The 22,470-nt window shown below is 35.7% G+C and overlaps 2 protein-coding genes across 2 annotated transcripts; both read left to right on the forward strand.

Annotated features, from left to right (window-relative positions):
- The first annotated feature begins 5,530 nt into the window (after positions 1-5,530).
- LOC137711959 (protein TEEBE-like) lies at positions 5,531-7,518 on the forward strand. The gene is made up of 3 exons (XM_068451109.1): positions 5,531-5,653; positions 5,957-6,454; positions 6,861-7,518. The coding sequence occupies exons 1-3, from the start codon at positions 5,572-5,574 to the stop codon at positions 7,379-7,381; spliced, it is 1,101 nt and encodes a 366-aa protein (XP_068307210.1). The 5' UTR covers positions 5,531-5,571; the 3' UTR covers positions 7,382-7,518.
- Positions 7,519-9,904: 2,386 nt separating this feature from the next.
- Positions 9,905-22,262, forward strand: LOC137712582 (insulin-degrading enzyme-like 1, peroxisomal). The gene is made up of 25 exons (XM_068451678.1): positions 9,905-10,099; positions 10,200-10,275; positions 10,905-10,972; positions 11,761-11,852; positions 11,941-12,014; positions 12,101-12,144; positions 12,426-12,477; positions 14,601-14,723; positions 14,805-14,917; positions 15,061-15,223; positions 15,875-15,967; positions 16,175-16,260; positions 16,716-16,802; positions 17,424-17,527; positions 17,650-17,752; positions 17,955-18,050; positions 18,126-18,315; positions 18,437-18,498; positions 18,583-18,687; positions 19,743-19,944; positions 20,066-20,274; positions 20,552-20,728; positions 20,810-20,896; positions 21,299-21,421; positions 21,678-22,262. Exons 1-25 carry the CDS (start codon positions 9,974-9,976, stop codon positions 21,921-21,923), a joined length of 2,901 nt encoding a protein of 966 aa, XP_068307779.1. The 5' UTR covers positions 9,905-9,973; the 3' UTR covers positions 21,924-22,262.
- The last annotated feature ends 208 nt before the right edge of the window (positions 22,263-22,470 follow it).

The following is a 22,470-nucleotide window of genomic DNA, read 5'->3' on the forward strand; positions in this document are numbered from 1 at the left end:
CTTGCCGAGGAAGCTACAATAGTTTAGTAGCTAGTTGCTGCCAAACCAAGTACATCAAGGGAGGAAGTGCTACCTGTCGAACCAAGTACATTAGGGGAAGAAGTGCTACATGTCGAACCCACATCACCCTCTCTCTCTAGCTCAATAATGCCATCCAATGTGTCTTCTCTGATCCATGAGGTAAGTACTACAGACGCTCATGTAACTAATTCAAATAATGTTGCAAGTACATATAAGTTGCCACTAAGGTAAAATCGTGATGTTCCTCCTGACAGGTTTTCTCCCGAAGGAAAAGTAAAGTATCCAATAGCGAATTATGTGTCATGCAAGAACCTTGCGCCTAAATGCCAAGCATGGGTGAATAATGTGGAAGCAATCCAAGTACCAACCTGAGTTAAGGAAGCCTTGAAGGATCCTGAATGGGATGATGCAATGGATGAAGAGATGATGGCACCACATAAGAATGATACATGGGAAGTGATGGAACTACCAAAAGGAAAAAAACTAGTTGGGTGTAGATGGGTCTTTACAGTTTAAGATAAGGCGGACAGATCAATAGACATATATAAAGCAAGGTTAATAGCAAAAGGTTATACTCAAATGTAAGGTGTTGATTACCAGGAAAACTTTTCCCCAGTAGCCAAGATAAATACGGTACGTGTTCTTATCTCATTATCTGCAAATTTGAATTGGTCATTGAAATAGTTTGATGTAAAAAATGTTTTCCTTCATGGGCATTTGGAAGAAGAAGTATATATGGATTTTCCTCCGGGATATAACGCCGGGGGGAAAACCGGACTGTGTAGGTTGTGAAAGTTGCTTTATGGGCTTAAACAATCACCTCGTGCATGGTTTGGTAGATTTACTCAAGTCATGAGAAGAAATGGATATTACCAGAGTCACTTCGACCACAGGTTGTTTGTAAAATGGAGAAGTGGCAAAGTGACAGCTTTAATTATCTATGTGGATGACATGATAATAACATATGATGATTCGGAAGAGATGGTAAAATTGAAAGAGAGTCTTGCCACTAAATTTGAGATGAAAAATTTGGGAGATTTAAAATATTTCCTTGGAGTAGAAGTGGCTCATTCGTCTAAAAGTATTTTCTTGTCTCAATGTAAATATGTTTTGACTTATTGAAGGAGACATGTATGCTTGGATGTAAACCCATGGACACTCCTATTGTTGAGAAACATTATTTAGGGATTTATCCATATCAAAAACCAGTTGACAAAGGCAGATATCAGAGATTGGTAGGGAGACTAATTTATTTGTCCCACACTCGTCCGGATATTGCCAATGCAGTGAGTGTGGTGAGTCAATTTATGCACTCACCAAGTGTGGATCACATGACTGCATTTATGCGAATTTTGGCATATTTGAAGTCTGCTCCGGGGAAAGGAATTTTGTATGAACATCATGGCCATATGAGGATTGAGGGATTTACTGATGCAGATTGGGCAAGAGATGTGATTGATAGGCATTCTACGTCCGGGTATTTTACATTTGTTGGAGGTAATTTAGTAACTTGGCAAAGTAAGAAACAAAAAGTGGTGTCACGGTCTTCCATAGAAATCGAATTTAGAGGCATGGCGCATGTAGTGTGTGAGATCCTTTGGCTACGAAAGTTGCTTTGGGGTCTCGGCTTTAAGCAAAAAGAGGCGATGAATTTGTATTGTGACAATAAGTCGGCGAGAGAAATAGCAGATAATCTAGTACAATATGATATGACTAAGCATGTTGATGTTGATTGACATTTTATTAAAGAGAAGCTTGAGAAGGTGGTGTCAATACTGTTCATGAGCTCGGAAGAACAGCTTGCAGATATTCTTACTCATGCCGTGTGTAGTAGGAGCTTCAATGACTCACTTATCAAGTTGGGCATGTGTGACATTTATGCACCAACTTGAGAGGGAGTATTGGCGTGAGTCAATATTTAAGGAAAATGAATGTAAATATTGTGTAAATATTAGAATCATGTTTTAGGAATGATATATTTGTGTTATTTATTGTTTCCTTATGTAACAAGGATTGTATGTACTTATATTGAGAATTATGGAATACATAAAAATTAAGCCGTAAAATTATACTAGCTCATCATTAACTAATTCACTAACTTAATTTCCTTTTTCTTAAATTGTTCAGGTACATTTTACAATGTTCTGGGTTTAGAGGCAGCTTACCTACGGATCAAAAGAGAGTTTTAATAAATCAATAAAAGCAATAGCATCAAAGCATTTTATCAAAGAGAGTTACATTTGGTTCTTTGTACCTTGAAGGAAGATCATCCAGGCAAAACAATTTTGTTCCTATACATTTTGCAAGTTTGCATAAGTGTCATTAGCCGGCCTACGAAAAATGAAGACAACATCATGAAAGAGAAAAATGACATACATCGGGCAGAGCATGTAGCCTCTAATATTATTATAAATTTACAAAATATTATCCGTAAATATAAAATAGGTGTAAACACGAAAAGTTCCTGAAACAAGAAACAAGAATACGCGTACAAAATATATTTTTGTGTTTAATGATTTTTTTGGGGTTACAATCTCTTTGTAATTTGATCCTCTGATTCTATCTTCGTAGGGTGTAGGTTTGTGGATGAGCTGTTGATCCAAAGGGCCGTCGGGGCTTGATCTAGGGATGAACAGTTGATAAACGGATCTTCGAGGGCTTTTGGGCTTGATCTTGAAGACTGGGTGTATGGATTTCTTCGAGGGGCCGTCGGGGCTTGATCTTGAGGGTTGATGAATGAGCGGATCTTCAAGGGCTTTTGGGCCTAATCTTGAAGACTGGGTGTATGGATTTCTTCAAGGGGCCGTCGGGGCTTGATCTTGAGGGTTGATGGATGAGCGGATCTTCAAGGGCTTTTGGGGCTTGATCTTGAGGGTTGATGCATGAGCGGATCTTCAAGGGCTTTTGGGCCTAATCTTGAAGACTGGGTGTATGGATTTCTTCAAGGGGCCGTCGGGGCTTGATCTTGAGGGTTGATGGATGAGCGGATCTTCAAGGGCTTTTGGGCCTAATCTTGAAGACTGGGTGTATGGCTTTCTTCAAGGGGCCGTCGGGACTTGATCTTGAGGGTTGATGGATGAGCGGATCTTCAAGGGCTTTTGGGCCTAATCTTGAAGACTGATTGGATGTGTGGATTTGTTGAGGTTGTTGATCCAAAGGGCCGTTGGGGCTTGATCTTAGGACGAACGGATGATGAACACTTTCTTCAAGGGGCCGTCGGGGCTTGATCTTGAGTCGGCGGAAGTTCTTCAAGGGCCGTTGGGGCTTGACCTTGAAGGAGGGTTTGACGAAGAACGAAGAGTGTTTTCTTGATCCTTCGGGATTTTGCTTGAGAGCTTTAGAGTTTCAAGGCTTCAAGGTTGTGGTGTGATGTAAATTCCCTTCTTTCTTTCTCTCTTCCTTTCTTTCTCCCTCCTCCCCAAATGAATGCCTTGGCTTCCTATTTATAGAATTCCAAAACTTGATTTTTGGATTTAAATAATCAGATGAAATAAATCATTTCTGCCAGGTAATGACACGTGTCCTATTTGATGACTTTTCCAATTTATTTCAATTTTTCGTTGAATCACACGCTACATGTAAAATTTATGTGACACGTGAGCGTTGAAATTTTAATTATTGGTCAACATTCACTTCACCGAAATTTCGATGTCCACAATAGGATGTAATTATGATTTTTGTTTTCATCTCACATTAGCATTTTTCTGTTGAAGATGCCCTCATAGTACTAACAGTAAACAGTCCTGCATAATTCATCTAAATTAACTTTATCTAATATTTATTCTAATAATTGTAAAATGAATATCATAATATTCTACCCAACTTGAATAAACTTATGAACACAATATCCTAAATTAATTAAATAAAGCTGTGATATGTTATGATACAAACGATAATTCTATTTGAGAGTTCTTATAAACTAATCGCGTCGAATCTCAATTTCTTGTTTTTCCCACTTTTATCCAATCCGAAGTTCCTTCAATTTTTCTTGTCCAAAAAAAAAAAAAAAAATTCCTTCATTTTCAATTGGGGACAGAAAAGTTAAGCACATGATGCGTGCATTAAGGTCAAGTACGAACATGTACATTTTCCGTGCATGGTACTTCTAGATTCAAATTTAAAGGACAGTGTGATTTGGTGCGAGCAGAATCACTCCTTGATGGCCGGCTTATCACTATCAGAGAGAAAATAGACAGTGATGTTAATTTCTTCAATTCCTTCGCAAAGTCTTCAATAAGGCTAGGCTTATTTATGGCTTTATAACTCGTTTATACAGATTACTTAGTACTATAATGTATTAGTATTTATTTTTACCTGTAAGTAAGAGATTTTATATTTAAATTCCGTTAAAAGTAAAGTTAAACTATATTATTATAACAAACTCATTATAAAATTTAATCGTTGTCTCATTATTTAAGATAAATATTATCATTTGTTAAAAATAAAAATAAAAATTAAGGACATGAATAATTACATGCACACATCCACATTTATTCTTTGTTTTCAATTCACTTACTTTTATTCTAGGGTCAAAAGTTGCTACTTCACTTTAGTTTAGGGTCAAAAGGTGTACTTTTATCCATCACAACATGTGGCATACAACCGGGATCCCTCTTTTGCATAAGCAATAATCTCGTTCTATCATCCTTTTCCATGCTTGCATTTTTCATTCGTTAATGAGCTTATTTCCACACTTATTTATAATATATTTTATTATAAAATTTACATAATCAAAATTGTCCAATCTTTTAATTTTCATTTGAAGATCAACAATATAAAAATAATTGGAATCAGATATTATTTAGTAATTTGAAAGTATGAAATAACGGTTCATCATGAATATTTTATTTGGTATCTGCATCATTCATGCATTTGATACATTTAGATAGCTAAACGATATCCGATTATAATTTATTGTAATGATGATCTTCAAATAAAAATTATGAGATTTTGATTATGAAATTTATGAAATGAAGATATGTCTTTTGCATGTGAATAAATGAGCTAATCCCCATAAAAATGAATGCAAGTATTATTCTTTTCCATATTATTTTTTTGGATCGGTGTTAATTTTTCATATTCTAAAGGAGCAAATCACAGCAACCAACAAAAGTCATGTGGAATTGACGAAAAAATAGAAAATTAGAGTTCCTGTGTTGGATCCAGTCCAACACATACACAATAAGAACGCTTTGAAAAATAAGATCCGAACCTAGAAAATCAGCGATAAATAGGCACATTCCGCGGCTAATTTGGCGCCCCTTGTAACATGGGAAGTGATGCTTGCTTCTATGTTTTCCAACCCTATTAATTATATATATATATATATATGTATATAATATATATATATATGTATGTATATAATATATATATATATGTATGTATATAATATATATATGTATATATATATATATATATATAAATATAGAAGGTTGAAATTTTATATTTACATAGTCGAAGGCACTTGCATTTTCAATTTCCCACTTGTAGCTTTTTTCTCTTTGTTTTATATATAAAGGTCACTCCAGCTCCTTGTTCCACTGCAAAACAATGTCGCCTTTGTCTCTTTTGCTTTGCTTTCTGACCTATTTTTCTCTCTGCAATGGTTATGCTTCTGCTGTACCTCCTGATGGTAAACATTTCTGTTTTTGGTTCCTTTTATACAATTTATATGTCTGTTTTTTTTTTTCCTAATCTTTGGTAATGTATGTGTTCTTACCAGTTCAATAATTTTCTGGATTTTAATCTCCTTAATGCTAAGCTCAAAGCTGCCCTTGGCAGAGTGTGTTTTCAGTTTCTAGACTAACTTCACCAATCAAAATGTATAGTTTACTTGGATTTTTTACTTTCGTTAATGCACATAAATGGTTACATTATAAATAGCTTTCACTTTTACAATCTGAGATTGACATAACAATTTCATCTTTGATTTCAGGAGAACTCCCAAACGGACACTTCGAAGAATCACCACATCCTTCAAATTTGAAGAAAACGGTGATCATCGGCAAGTACTCACTCCCAAAGTGGGAAATCAGCGGCTTGGTGGAGTACGTCAAAGGTGGACCCCAACCAGGCGGTTTCTTCTTCAATGTGCCACGTGGAGTCCACGCAGTGAGACTTGGCAACGAGGCCTCCATTTCTCAGAACGTGATTGTTAGCCCGAGTTCAGTCTACTCGCTCACTTTTGGGGCTACAAGAACTTGTGCCCAGGATGAGGTTTTAACAGTCTCAGTACCTGGTCAGTCTGCTGACCTCTCCCTTCAAACTGTCTTCAGCAGCAATGGTGGTGATACTTATGCTTGGGCTTTCAAGGCTATGTCCAACGTCGTTAAGATTACATTACACAACCCTGGGGTTCAGGAAGACCCCGCTTGTGGGCCGCTACTGGATGCTATTGCAATCAAGCAGATGCTTCCTTTCAACTATACAAGGGGTACGATTTCTTAACCCTCGGTTTTAATTTCTGTTTATATTTATATTTATTTTGTAAATAATCTTACTTGGTTTCAGTTTCATTAGCTTGAAGTTGTATTTTTTTTTTCTCTATCATTTTTTTTAAACATAAAAAAATGGAAGAAAAAAGTATTACTACTCACCACCTAAAGCGGCATGCACATAACACCACTTAGACTACAAGCTCGTGAAGGAAAAAATATATAGTACTGCCACTGCAATTAAGTTTTATTTTATTAAAAAGCGTAAAGCTAAGATACCAACTTTTTAAACTAAAATTTATAAATTATGTAATATGATTATTGATGATTGAATTATTATTAAGTATTGATTAACGTGCTTATCATCTTTATCTAATATTGCTATATACCAATCTCTCTGTGCAGGTAACCTAGTGAAAAATGGAGGGTTTGAAAAAGGCCCTCATGTGTTTAAGAACTTCTCAACCGGAATCCTCATCCCTCCCAAGGTGAATGACCCGTACTCACCACTGCCTGGATGGATCATTGAATCCCTGAAGCCTGTGAAGTACATAGACAGGAAGCATTTTGCAGTTCCTCGCGGACTTGCAGCCATTGAGTTGGTTGCAGGGAGAGAAAGTGCAATTGCTCAAATTATTAGAACCGTCCCAAACAAATCCTACAACCTTATCTTCACCATCGGAGACGCAAAGAACGGTTGCCACGGATCGATGATGGTCGAAGCCTTTGCTGGCAAGGAAACCCTAAAAGTTCCTTTTGTGTCTGCAGGAAAAGGTGGCTTCAAAACTGCAATTCTCAAGTTCCAAGCAAATTCAATCAGAACAAGATTAACATTTTACAGTGCCTACTATCACACAAAGCTTGATGACTATGGCCATATGTGTGGCCCCGTCTTGGATAATGTCATTGTTTTTCCAGTCGCTTGACATTAATTACGTAACACGGAGATCTTTTGTTAGCTCTATATTATTGTTAGAGAAGATCTTGAAAGGTGAGAGTGTGCGTTGTTTATTTCAGTATACATTTGGTTCTTCAGTTTTATGTTTTGAGCCATTGATGGGTATGTACTAATCCATATGAATAAGTTTACAAATGCTCATATTGGGTCTTAAACTTTCTTTAAGATCCGAAACGCGAGTAGTAATGTTAGATAGACTAACATTTTAGATTATATTTGCAAGTCATGTAATGTGTCATCAATAAAAAATAAGTAAGTTAATCAACAATTAAGTAAAATCTAATCATCAACAATTACGTCATATGATTTACAAAATATAATTTAAATATATAATTTCTTTAGCATCACTTTTTAAATATATCTCGATTGTGCAATTGAAAACATTGAATATAATATTGACATTATCCACCAAGTGTACTCTCTAGTAATTTAAGTAGTCATCTAGATTTGAGGGTGTAAAGTATTCTTTATGTTCATCTTCTTTTCTTGCTGCCTTCCCTTGTGACTCAAAAGAACAAAAGTTCAAATTAAAAACATAATAATTGCATAAAAACATTTACTTTAAATTTTGGGTCGAAAGTTGCTAAATCAACGTCACTTTACCCTAGGGTCAAGAGACAAGAGGTGCTTCTTTTTATGAATTGAAGTCTCAGATATTAAATATGTATTATGGGTCGAATATTATATTAGTAGTGCGATTACAAATATATATTCTTAATATGCAACTTGTTAGAGGATGAGTTGTAAACAAAAACAATGTCTACCGTCTGTAAACGAATTTAAAAGCTAAAAATGTGTTTACACAATATGTTCCAGAACATTATAGATGGGTTCATATTGGTTTTTTGTTTTATTTTGGTCAAAATGGTTCATATTGTTGAGTGGGTTAAGAGATGTGTCTAAAGTTATTGGCCCTATATATAGTCTCGCTTATTGAAAGTGAGAAGTTTTACGTAGGTTAGTGTTATCCGCATACTTATTTTTATTTCACATACTCTTTTAATTTTTTACGGTTGAATTAAATGAGTTGAAGAAGGTCAATAACCAAAAAGTAACAAAGATATATACGAAGTAAAGATGGATATGTGAATAACATTTTTTATATAGACGGCGCATGTAAAAAGCTCTTAAGAGAATGAGAGATACCAAATTTAAAAACTGTTTATAACTAATTTATTAATTGATACGGGACGAGCCAAGGGTCTCAAGAAGATGGGGAATAGATAACATAAGATTCATTCAATTAGGGACAACGAAAGTGGTGTAGACCCCATAACTAATCTCTATTTTCATAAAGGAAAGAGAGTTTTAATGAAACACTTTCAGTACTATTCACTTTTAATGAAAAACTATATTTACCCTTCCCTAGTACTATTCACTACACCTTTATTTGTCATTTTTTTATTAAAACTAAATTTTTTTTTTTTTGTTTTTTGTTTTTTTTTTTTTAATTTCTTTTAATTAGTTTTTCTTAAAAGAACTGATGATTCCTTCTCTTAAAAACTTCCCCAAGATCAATTATTATCCACATATATACATATATCGACTCTTATAGCACACATGAACGCTAAAATCAATATTTCTGTTCATAGCGTTCTCTTGGGTGCTCAAAAGTTTCTCCGGAATCTGATCCGAACAATACAAAACAGAAACAAATGAGACATGGATGCCTGTTACTATTCATCATCACTTATCTAATGCAGGAAACAACTGTAAACAATAACTATTTTTCCAATTTCTATCACTGTTCCCACCAATTCCTTCCAAATTCCATGAATATAGAGGGCTTTTAAACCTTGTTATGTACACTTTCTAACCATATAAACAGGTTCCCAAATGGTCTTTTAGATTAAAAGAAATCAATAGCCAAAGTGAGGAATCCGAACATGATTCTTTCTAAAATTTTACAGTTTAACAACTCAAATCACAAAACTAAAATCAAACAAAAATTAAAAATGAATTTGGAGATACAATGTATAATTTATTTATTTTATTTCTTTTTCTGGATCGTCACATATAGTTCCTTCATATAAGCGAATTAAGAAAAAAATTTAGCCATCTCACTCTACATAACTGGCCTTCTAAGGTTATTGAATTTTTGGACCGTAATTTATCATGCAACTTAACTTAATGAGTTTGAATCTGATGGATCAAAATTCAATAGGCCACAAAGCTCAAAAGTTTACTTAAAAGCTGAAAATAAATTTACTCATTTGATTACTGAGAATCAACTTCTTAACTGGCCGTCTGCAATATAGTTATACTAAGAATATTGTTAGATCGTTGTACTTCATACTTACTGAGTTACCGTAAACATTTACAGTAAAATTCAAGATTACCATTTGAAAAAATAAAAATAAAAATAAAAATAAAAATAAAATGTGAGTCTATTGTAACAATCAGAGACTCCACCGCAGAGGATGTCCAAACAAGTTGGTCGTTCAACCCAACATAATGTGAAGACCGATAAACCGAAGACCAAAATCTCAAGTCTTTTCTCGCGCGGTGGTGTACTTTTGTTTCTTGTTCAGTTGGAGAGAACGAGGAGGAGAATTCAAGAATGGCGGTCGGCGAGGAAGTGGTGCAGGAAATAGTGAAAGCCCGTACGGACAAGAGGCAGTACAGGAGGATCGTCCTCCCGAACTCTCTCGAAGCACTTCTCATCAGCGATCCCGACACTGACAAGGCAAAACTTGTTTTCCTTTCTCTTTTAATTTACAATATTTGTTTTTGTGTGTGTGTGTGTTTGTAAAATTTATTTGTTTGTTCAATTTGTGTTTTCTCAGTGTGCTGCTTCCATGGATGTCAACGTTGGTTCTTTCAGCGATCCTGATGGCCTGGAGGGCCTTGCTCATTTCCTTGGTAACTTTAATTCTCTTTTAATTCTTTTGACATGACGATATTCTAAACTATTCCAATCTACGGGACGAGGATTTGAACTTGGGTGAATATACCTGCGTCCGCTTTTTGTTTAATACTATCTTGGTTTGTTCTTGCATCTTTATACCAAATTCTGTATGCTTTTATTTGTATACAAAGTTCCAATACTAAAAAGGCACCTGTAGTTTATTCTGATGCCATTTTGGCGTAGCAATGGATAATCTTATCATGGTACACAGTAGTCTCTTTAACACCGCCACATGGAGGTTAACATTTCTTCTTGTCAAAAAGAAATCGGCTTGGCCACTTAGTGCTACGGTCTAATGGTATTCCTCTCTGGATTGAGCTGAAGATTATTCCCCCACTCCTTTGTCTAAAATTATATCATTGTGTATCCAATAAAAACAAATGCGGTTGGTTATATTATAGATCAGTACAGGAGTTTTATATGTGTGTGTGTGTGTGTGTGTATATATTTATGACTGCATTAGAAGATTGAGTTGGTTATATATTTGCGTGACTTATTTTTCATGAGTTTTCATGGCATTGATGTTGAAAAGAATATGATGTTTGTTGACATTCCTTTCTGAATATTGTACTTTTTTGTGCAGAGCATATGCTGTTTTATGCGAGTGAAAAGTACCCTTTGGAGGATAGTTACTCCAAGTACATCACTGAGGTACTTTCTGCCAAAATTCACAGCTACCCATGGACCTTTTGAACTTCTTTCTGCAGCAGAACTTAATCAAACATAGGGAATGGATTTTTATGTTTCTAGTCTCCTCCACCTTCTGCGTCTGATTGTCAAACTTTGTGGAAAGCGGTGGAATTTAAAATGATACAAAAGCAAATATCAAAGTCTAGACTAAGAAATTATTACTAGCATACAGGAAAGAACTTGGGAGTAGAAACGTGTCATTTTGTAAGGAAAAGCCTTATATAATAGTTCAAAATTATTTCTAGCTTGAAGATAATTCCTAACTTGTATCTTCTTTGGGAATTCTAACAAGTGTTATCACTTTTATGTTTTTTGATTTCACAATCGCCATTGCTATTCAGGGTGCTATTGGTTTATATATAGAACTGTGATTGTGTTGTGCACCGTCATTTATGGGTCGTGTTCCTCATATTGTACCATTGGCTACTGTTGTTTGATGAATCCGATTGGAGATTTTGATTAACTAGCTAGCTCTTCCCCTATTCTTTTTGTCCATCCATCCCAATTCTGTAATGTTTTGTTCCGGTGCATTGTTTGCCAATCCATCCTCGGGGACTGTCCAATACGAGAGAGGCCCTATGTTGGAGAAATTTGTACTATTTTATGTTTTGGTGGTACTATTATGGAAGTACATTATCATGAAATTAATGTTTAATATATTTTATTGAAGTGTACGCTAGATAAATTTTTTATTAGGGATCCTAAGATTGCTTATCGACCTCCATGTGTTTTATTTTTCTGATGCACAGCATGGAGGAAAAACAAATGCTTATACAAGTTCTGAGCACACCAACTATTTTTTTGACGTTAATTCTGATGGTTTTGAAGAGGCTTTGGACAGGTTGATGCTTTTGTTTCTGTTAGCTGCTATTGTCATCATTACAATTCTAAATGTTGAATTTCGTGTTGATGTGTGGTTTCTTGTTCAGATTTGCTCAGTTCTTTATTAACCCATTGATGTCAGCTGATGCTACAATGAGGGAAATCAAAGCTGTTGATTCTGGTTAGCGGCTCTGTTTTTATAATTCTTTTATACTTGATTTTTTCACTGTAATGACCATTAATGACAAATTTGAGGCTGGTGTACAGAGAATCAGAAAAACCTGTTGTCTGATGGATGGAGAATGAACCAGGTACGCCTTTGGATTATAGTCTTTATACGACTGCAAGACCTTGAATATTTACTAATATTGGAAGGCTATTACTGACACTCAGGCTGTGTTTATTTTCATTTAAGAAAAGTATATATTTGAAATAGTTCTTGAACAGTTGAACTATTATAGTATTACGGTCCTGCTTATTGTATGAATGATGCATACTTTTATTCCAGTGTAGCTGGGCACATTGTTTTTGTGTTTCATTTATGTCCCCATGTAGTTTCTAACCTTATTCTGCATGATTTGTCTTTGTACAGCTCCAGAAACATCTAAGTGCGGCTGACCATCCGTACCATAAATTTAGTACAGGTCAGCATTTAACTTTTGATTATAACCAAATGTGCCTTGAGGTTCATAAGAAACAGGAAGCAGGCCATTTTTATGTGCATGCTTTCTGTAGCTAATAGGATTTTTAGTGTCTGGTTATTGTAAACCCTGTGTAAATCATCTTGCTGCTTCTTGCTTCACTCTTTTTATGGTTTTGGATATTATTCAAAATTATTGTCATCACAGTTCTATTATTTTACGGTTTTACTTTCCTGGGTATCTTTGTCATTTGCATAAATGTTTCTTAAGATAAACATATTTGGTGGCTGTCACATAGAGAAAAAAAACAATTACATAATATTACCTATTAGGGTTAAACTGAAATTAATTTAGTTTGTTGGACATTGCGGGCCAGTTATTTTTCCTTTAAATTCATTTTTGATAGGAGGTAAGGTAAGGTAAGGTAAGGTAATTGTATGCTTGAATTTTTTGGGGAATTGTTATTGGCACTCCAAAAATCTCATTTTGCACTCCAAACTTTCTATAATTAGGAAAAGAAATACACCTGTAAGGAGTGTAGAATGAGATTTTTGGAGTGCTAATAACAGTTCCCTTTTTTTATTGGATTAAAACTTTAATGGGGTGGATGGTTGGAGTTAAAGTCTCATGATAAGCAAATGCTGAGATGTTTGAGCTGATGTCTCTAAAAGGACTTTTTTACGTCTCTAGTTGTAGTTTGCACTGTTGAGAAGACAATTTATGAAGAAGGGGTGGTCTATCTGTTGTGTGAAGGGAGGGTGGAGCTTGACTAACATTTTAAATGCTTAATTGGTTGGTGTGTTGAGTCACTTGAGAGGATTAGAAGATGTCTCAAAGAATATGTGATTTGAGTTTGATTTTGTGTCTAGGTTTGTATACTTTATTTATTTGAAAAGACATGGAGTACTTGGAGCTAACAGAAGACTTGGCCCAAAACCGAGCGGTTTGAGCGCAATGGCTTTCTAGGATTCATACAGCGGACCCCAGTCAGTGGCATAAGGCTTTGTTGTTGGTTCTGGGTGCTAGTAGTTGTCTAGAAGGATTTGTTCCTCAACGAGGGAGGGGGTGGATTATTTCAGTGCTTTGTATTATGTATAATTGGAAACTAAGCCTATTTTCTATTTGAAAATGGTAGCTAGAAGGCGTTTTCGGTCATATAAACATTATTCTATCATTTATGGTACGTTGGGCATATGGTTTCTAGTTCAGACGGGGAATAGTCCCTTGTTTGAAGTGGAGTAGTCTGAGGAAGAGTGAAGAAAGTTGAGGTTCCACCGTAAAACCAATTGGCAATAGGGGAGTAGCCCAACTTACTTTATAAACCCATGCAAGATCCCTTCTCACATCAAAGTGGGACTCATTCTCAACATGCCCCCTCACGTGTGGCTAATTTGTGGACAACACAACGGGGTCATGTGGAGTGCATGTGGCCGTTTGGCTTCACACGTGGGACAACCTGCTGTGATACCATGAAGAAAGTTGAGGTTCCACCATAAAACAAATTGGCACTAGGGGAGTAGCCCAACTTATTTATAAACCCATGCAAGATCCCTTCTCTCATCAATGTGTGACTCATTCTCAACACTCATTCTCAACAGAGAGGAATAGTGAAGCAATTCGATGCCTCCTGTGTACTCAGCTGCTTCTTGTTTCTTCTGGTTTTCTATCTAAATGATGAATCAATCAGCAACTTAAGAGTGGCCGAAGGAACTATCTTTTAACTTTCTTCTTTTGCATAATTTACTGAGGTCAGAATCAAATGATAGGGTAGTTATGCATCGGTGAAGTCTCTTCGTATGCTCCTGTAATTTTACCCCTCACGACCCCTAATTTGTATGTTTAGTTTTTTCCATCTGTTTTTGTGGGTTTGCTTCAAGTTTTTCACAGCTATGCAATAGTCCTACAAATTTGACGTGGGCACAACCTTTCCTTAGAATTGCCCTTGCTGTTTCGTGATGCTCGGATACATATAGCAATGGCTTTCAAGTATCTATGACATATTTCATATTATTTCAGTCATACTGTCATGTGTGTTGATTTTGAGTTCAATGCCACTGTCTATGCTTGTTTGGGGTTCAGAATGTCTACCATGTCTCTTATGATGCCTACTTTTCTTACTTTTTCAGGGAATTGGGAAACTTTGGAGGTCCGTCCAAAAGCAAAAGGATTGGATACCAGAGCTGAGCTTATTAAGTTCTATGAACAGTATTATTCCGCTAACGTCATGCATCTTGTCATTTATGGAAAAGGTTTATAGCTACATTTACATATAAAAGTCCGATTCAATTGCCCTGTGGTCAAGTTAATAATTATCATTATTCGTATTTCAGAAAGCCTAGATAAAATTCAAGCCACTGTAGAGGACAAATTTAAGGGTATTCGAAACATTGACCGCAGCTGCCTTTGTTTCGGTGGTGAGCCTTGCACATCAGAACATTTACAGGTACACATGGTTGTGCTAAACTTTTTATGCTGGGTTGAACTTGCTTTCAGGGCTTACAGAATTGCTGATAAGGCAACAACTTTCTATGGTCCTATATTCAGATGGATAATTCTTTCCACCTTTCTCTTTTGTGTTAATTTCAGATTCTTGTCAAAACTGTCCCAATCAAAGAGGGACATAAGCTGAGACTTGTGTGGCCAATAGCTCCAGAAATTCACCATTACAAGGAAGGGCCATGTAGGTATCTTAGTCATCTCATTGGCCACGAAGCAGAGGGGTCTTTGTATGCCGTCTTGAAAACTTTGGGTGAGTTTTTTAGCAGATGTATTTGAACTTGGAACACTTGAGAGTTGAGGCCAACTTTTTATCATAATTTTCATTACAATGCCTTTCCTAGGCTTCCTCTTTGTGTTTGATGATTCATTATTTATCAGGGTGTTCACAGTTCCCGTTTGTCATCGTACACTTCATACTCGATGCTTTATCATTTTAAATCACTCATAGAGAAAGTGCCAGATGGCAGACTGGGAGTGAGATTAGCATTACGTCATAATTGTTTTTTATCTGAGTTATGAAGGTTGGAATTGGATTCGAGCCTTATTTATAATGCATCATTATCATGGAACTTATTTAGATGACTAATCTAAGAACGTGGATAAACTCTGATCGTGTTGTATAGTTTATAGAGATTTTTGGTTCTGCTAACTTTTCTTTTTCTGTTTTGCTTCTGGTTGTTTGGGTTGTTCTGCTAGTTCAGACCTTGTGTGTTTTCCGTTTTCTTTTTCGTTGATGTAATTGTCTCTGTATCAAAAAATGTTTAAATTCTCAACTTAGTGATTAACACCTAAAGATGAAAATACTTTGATGTGGTCAAATTCTGTTCCATTTTGGATGGATGGAATTTATATGCTTGGGTTAATTTAACCACAGTTTTTCTTTTTGTTCTAAATATTGCAGGATGGGCAACAGGCTTGGGTGCTGGAGAATCAGATTCGACTTTGGAATTTTCTTTCTTTATAGTAGATATGGATCTCACTGACGCGGGTCATGGTTAGTTTACTTTTTAGTTTTTCCATTTTGGGGTATTCTTAGTTCTCCCAACCCCCATCTCCATTTAGGCTTCATTTCATTTTGGATGAGCATCTTTCACTTAAGATAGCTTGAAATTCTTAAATAACATTTTCTTTTGTCAGGAGGCTTATTTTAACTTGTATTGTCTTCTTCTAGAATGTGATAAGCCTTTTGACTATTTTGCAGAGCATATGCAAGACATAGTAGGCTTGCTTTTCAAATACCTTTCCCTCTTACACCAGTCGGGTATCTGCAAATGGATTTTTGATGAGGTATGCTATGCATTCTAGTGTATGAATTACTGGTGCATGATACCTTTCTCTGAATTTTGTCTACGATCATCTGTAGTACATTTCACAGTATGAATTACTGGTGCATAGTGTTAGCAAGAACATGGTTAATATGTCTTTGCATCATATTAATTCTTTGATTCTGAGTTATGCAACCCTTCATATTTGTTTTCCATTGTTAAAGAAGACAGAAGTCTAAGGATGATTTCTTCTGGTTGGAGGTGTCATGTCAAGGCCTCAAGGGGTCAAACCGGGTGCACTTATATGATTCATCACAATGTTACTTTCCATATTTCTAAACAGTATTAACCCTACTGTGGTTTTATCTGACGTGTGAATCATAGATTTTTTGTTAATTTTCATGCACAAAATTCAGTGTGGAAATTGTCTTTCTGATTCTTTCTCATGGACTCTGAAAGGACTTGTGTTTATTGTAGCTTTCTGCAGTTTGCGAGACAAAGTTTCATTATCAGGACAAAAATCAGCCTATTAATTATGTCGTCAGCATTTCGCCAAATATGCAGGTATTAAGCTCTTGGTTTAATCTTGCTTTGTTTAAGGACACTGAAATGGCTTGTGTTTAATGTAGTTTCCTCTATAATTTTGGTTGGAGCATTTGGAAATTAATTTCTGGTCTCTTCATTCTTCTATCAGATTGGTTGATATTATATGTCCCCCATGCTTTTTTATTTAAACGAAAAACACAGTGCTTTTGATAGTGGAGTTGTAGTTTGTTGAAAATTTTCAAGTTTGGTTGGAAAGAAGGGGGAGGAACTTTTTTCAGAAAATTTGGGAAGGTGGTTCTCTTTTGGGATAGAGCAAGACTTTGGGAAGCTTTGTGTACATCGGTATCAATTGAATATAAAAATTTTCAGTTTTTTTTTTTCTGTCTACATGTGGATTATGGAGCTGCTAGTTTTAAGTTTGTTAATTCTTAATGGCCCTGTGCTATAATTGTGTCGTGTGTTTGTATAAGTTAATGATTGTACCTTCCGAGGACTGCTTGTTTCCTGCTATTGTATTGTTTGACATTGTTAAGAGTTCTTTTGTTTCTGAAGAAGTTCTGGGCAGGAGGAACTTTTCTAGTTCGGTAATTAATTTTCACTTGCTTCTTGCTCACATGACAATTTGATATCCATATACAGAAATATCCTCCAAGAGACTGGCTAGTAAAATCATCCTTGCCTTCTAACTTCAGTCCAGACACTATCCAAATGGTGCTTAACAAGCTTTCTCCAGAAAATGTCAGGTAAGTGTATTGCTAAGTTGAATTCTATAGAATTTCGTAACTATTTTCCAAGCAGATCCTTCTTGTCTATTGTTATAAGTTTTCTCATAAACTTATGGACTAATGCTGTTTTCGTTGTACAGAATTTTCTGGGAATCAAAAAAATTTGAAGGTCATACTAACATGACTGAGCCATGGTATGGGACTGCTTATTCCGTCGAGAAAATTAGTGGCTCCATGATTCAGGTTGGTTATGAATTCTATATGTAAATCAATATATATATGTATATATGTATATGTGTGTGTGTGTGTGTGTGTGTGTATGTATAATGCGTTAGGTATGGTGTTTTTTTGTTTGTTAATTTCATCAGTTTAGAGATGTAATGAATCCTTTTAATGGAGTAAGAGGAAACCACTTTGATCCCAAAACCTTTTCATTTGATTGCAGGAATGGATAGTATCTTCCTCAAATGAGAATCTGCACCTACCAGCCCATAATGTGTTCATCCCCACGGACTTGTCTCTTAAGAATGATCATGAGAAGGTGTGATGAATGGTAAATTCTATCTGTAAGTTAGCACAACTTTAAATTCTTCTGATGTGATTGACTTTTTTTCAGGCCAACTGTCCAGTTCTGTTAAGAAAGTCGCCGTGTTCAACACTCTGGTACAAGCCGGATACAATGTTCTTTATTCCTAAGGCTTACGTTAGGATTCATTTCACTTGTCCCCACACAAGTGAATCCCCTGAAACAGAAGTCTTAACTAAAATGTTTACTCGGCTGTTGATGGATTACTTGAATGAATATGGTAAAATTCTGTATTTACGGCTAATTACTTGCTTCCATTGATGGTGACCTATTTTTTTTTTTCGCTTACACCAAAGGTGTTATTTTCCTGAACCAGAGCTTATTTAAGTCTTTTTTTTCAGCTTACTATGCTGAGGTTGCTGGACTGTTTTACGCAATAACCCAAACAGATAGCGGGTTTCTGGTATCGTGTTCAACCATGTGAAACTTGCTAGCCAGTTCTTTAGATTGTTGTTTCTGTAAATTGACCTTTTATTTTCTTATGTAGGTGACTCTGGTTGGCTATAACCACAAATTAAGAACTTTACTAGAAACTGTAGTTGAGAAGATTGCAAGCTTTAAAGTGAAAGCTGATAGGTTCGCTGTCATTAAGGTAACCTTAGAGCTCCTTGTACCCAAAAATGTTATATTTTAAATGTTTCTATACATTGTTCTAGATGAGCATTTTGATAAGCTATTAGTGGCGGCACAGTAACTGGATAAATAATTTTTGCATATCTTAATTTTGGCAGAGGCCAACATTCCTGAAAAGAGACGGATCATATCTACCTATTTCTGAAATAATTTTGGAACAGTCTCTTTATTTAGCTATTTCAAGATTCTCTTAAACCCGTAGTAGAATTTGTCATGATCATGGAGATTTTCTAATTTGGCATAGAGAATCTTTGCCGAGTATATCTTGTATCGAGAATGTATAGTATTGCCTTTAAGAAATATAATGTCTTGGGCCTCTCCACCCATGTCCGGTTTGTATTGGTGGGATGCTTTAATTCTATCGTGTCATCAAAACAGGAAACCAACGTGTCAGGCGCAACGGCCACACCTGCTTTGAGGTTCCCCAATATAAATTATCCACATTTTTGGGCCCCAGTCATACTACACGTGAGGGGATGTGTTGTGTGTATATCCCGCATGGGAACGCAAAGCCTTGATTTATATAATGTGGAATGTTCTATGCCTATGCATCTGTGGCCAATTGGTTTTGGGTTGCATGATCAATCAGTCTTGTTTTCACATTGTGGGCCAAATAGGAATACACTTACTATGAACATTCTTACTTGTAGCTACAGACCTAGATTTCATCATCATCGTTATCATAATTATATTAATCTTCATGACCGAACATATACCTAACTTGTGATTTTACCAATTAGTCTGTCTTCCGCAAGAGCATTTGCTTCTTGTGTTTTTCTGTTTCTCTGAGACTTGATATTGTAGCTTTTTTATTTTTGTCTTGCCTTTGCCGAACTTCTTTTCTTTTGAATTTGTTTATCTGCATTGGCTTTATCCATTTGGTAATGTCTTCAAGTATATTAGTTTAATGAAAGAAATAAATTCAATTTGATGAAGCAATTGGAATCTGATATCTAAAGTGATGTATATATTTAACCATTTCTTACTTGTTATTTTCCTTTTTGTCCATATCAGGAAATGCTCATGAAGGAGTACCAAAACTTGAAATTCAAACAGCCTTATGAGCAGGCTATGAATTACACGGCATTAATTCTACGTGATCATACTTCGTCATGGATGGAAGAACTTGAAGCTCTTCCTCACCTTCAAGTTGAAGATCTTTCTAAGTTTGTTCCTTTGATGCTCTCGAGGGCCTTCTTAGAGTGTTATACAGCAGGTTACCATTTTTTTTCCTTTAAACAATTTAGGTTATATCCATTGTTATATTGATTTTAGTCTTCTCTTTTTTTTTTTTTGGTTTTTTGTTGTTATTCATTGTTAGTTATATGCTTTTGCAGGAAACCTTGAAAGGAATGAAGCTGAGTCAATGATCCAACATATTGAACATGTTTTCTTTAAGGGCTCAAACCCGATTTCCCAACCTTTGTTCCCATCACAGCATCTGACGAATAGAGTCGTGAAGCTTGAAAAGGGCAAGAACTACTTCTACCCTGTGGAAGGCCTTAATCCGAGTGATGAGAATTCTGCCCTTGTCCTCTATATCCAGGTTCTTAAATTTGTTTACAGAAGGAATAAACTAGATTTTGTTGGATGGAAGTTTTCATTTTCTACGGTCTCGTTCAAAATTCACAAAACCTTGTAAGAGTTCCTACAGAAAATTTTTAAACCAGTATCTTCTCTGGTTTTTCTTCAATATATTACATAAAATAATTTTCGGGAAATTTGAGTATTACTAGAGCTGCGACCTCTAAATACAAAAGTTTTTAGTTGGAGCACAGCGTTTTTTTGTTTGTTTTTAAACACAATTGTCTTAATATGTGTAGGTTCATCGGGATGATTTTATGCTGAATGTGAAACTTCAGCTGTTTGTTCTTATTGCAAAGCAGCCTGCCTTCCACCAGCTTAGATCCGTTGAGCAACTTGGTTACATCACGGCCCTCGTGCAGAGGAATGATTTTGGTATTCGTGGGGTGCAGTTTATTATACAATCTACAGTGAAGGTATATAACCATGCTTATATTATTGTTGTCCTGTTGCTTTATCCCTGCCTATACCTAAGTACGTTGTGTTGATCTTAACAGGATCCAGCACATATTGATTTGAGAGTGGAGGAATTCCTCAAGGGGTTCGAGACTAAACTTTACGAGATGCCAAGTGACGAATTCATGGTAAGATCAACTAGACTCCATTCTTAACTCCGGTTCTCTAGTTTTCTAGTTTTACCACATCTTTTATGCAGCTTTAATCTCTTCAGTATGGAACATCTTTAGACTTCCTTAAAACTTCCGGTGAGACCATTTTTACCTTGCATTAGTCTGTCTGCCTTGTTTATTATCCACACCCATATCATCTTCGCCCTTCCATCACTTTTTTGCGATGATTCATGTCCCCATTTACAGATGGTAGAAATCTTTCAATATGAATGTGTAATCACTTCTAGATAAAAATGTGAACCCGAAAAAGAAATTTTTTTGTTGTAGGATGTCATGTATTATTTTTTTCCTTTTCATTGTAGGATGTCATATATGATTTTTCCCCAATAAATAACTGTTGAACTGGTTGTTATGTAGAGCAATGTACATGCTTTGATCGACATGAAGCTTGAGAAGCACAAGAACTTAAGGGAAGAAGCTGGATTTTATTGGACGGAGATTTCTGATGGAACCCTCAAGTTTGATAGGAAAGAGTCTGAGGTATGAATATCTCCCTAACTTGAGTTCAATTTTTTAAGATACTCACAATTCGAGATGACCGATGCCTTGTATTCTTTTCAGTACTCGGATAAATGTGCTTGTGTTAAAGTGATTATAAACTAGTTAGAAAAAAACCGTAAATTACAAGCTGATCAATATAAATTAAAAATGATTAAGAACCGTTGGAACGAAATATAAATAAAGCAGGAAAGAAAATGTGTCCCTCTATTAATGGTAGTGTTGATACTTGAAACAGATTGCAGCACTGAGGCAGCTTACGCAGCAAGAATTGACAGACTTTTTCAATGAGCATATAAAAGTTGGGGCGCCTCAAAAGAGGTCATTAAGTGTACGAGTGTATGGGAACTCACATTCATCCGGGTACACTACGGATAAAAGTTCACCGGTGAAACCTTGCTCTGTCAAAATCGACGATATATTCAGCTTCAGAAGGTCACAGCCTCTTTATGGTTCATTCAAGGGAAACCATGTGAAATTGTAGAGACTCGAGAATTACATATCTGGATTTGCAAATGGAATCGCTTAACTTCAACAAAATTGTCGAAGAATAGCATCGGTTGCAGACAGCAGATTTGGCAGAAAGATCGCCCAAGAAGTTCATCGACAAGGCTATACCGTATATCAAAATAATGTTAGGGAATTTGATATTTTGAATTCCATTTTTTTCGTACATTTGACCTTGTATGAAACAATAAAAATGGATTCCAAGTGGCCAAACTTAGAATATTTCTTTCGTTGTCTGTTTATCCAAATAAGAGATTCAGACTATGCAGTTTGTCATACACAATGCATTTATAATGTATGCAATATTTTTCTTTGAGACGCAGACGCTTAAGGCTATGTTTGGGGGAATAGGACCCTCTCCGGATACTCTTTGTGGAGATCCGGATGATCAATCAAAAGTCTGTTCGATATATTGTTAGAAATTATTTTGAATTTTTATTTAAAATTCAATATAAATAGTACTTAACGAAAACTGACCATACAATATACGATAAACAGATATAATTAATTGATCTTCGGATCCT

Source organism: Pyrus communis, chromosome 13 (assembly GCF_963583255.1).
Source record: "Pyrus communis chromosome 13, drPyrComm1.1, whole genome shotgun sequence".
Taxonomy (NCBI): Eukaryota; Viridiplantae; Streptophyta; class Magnoliopsida; order Rosales; family Rosaceae; genus Pyrus; species Pyrus communis.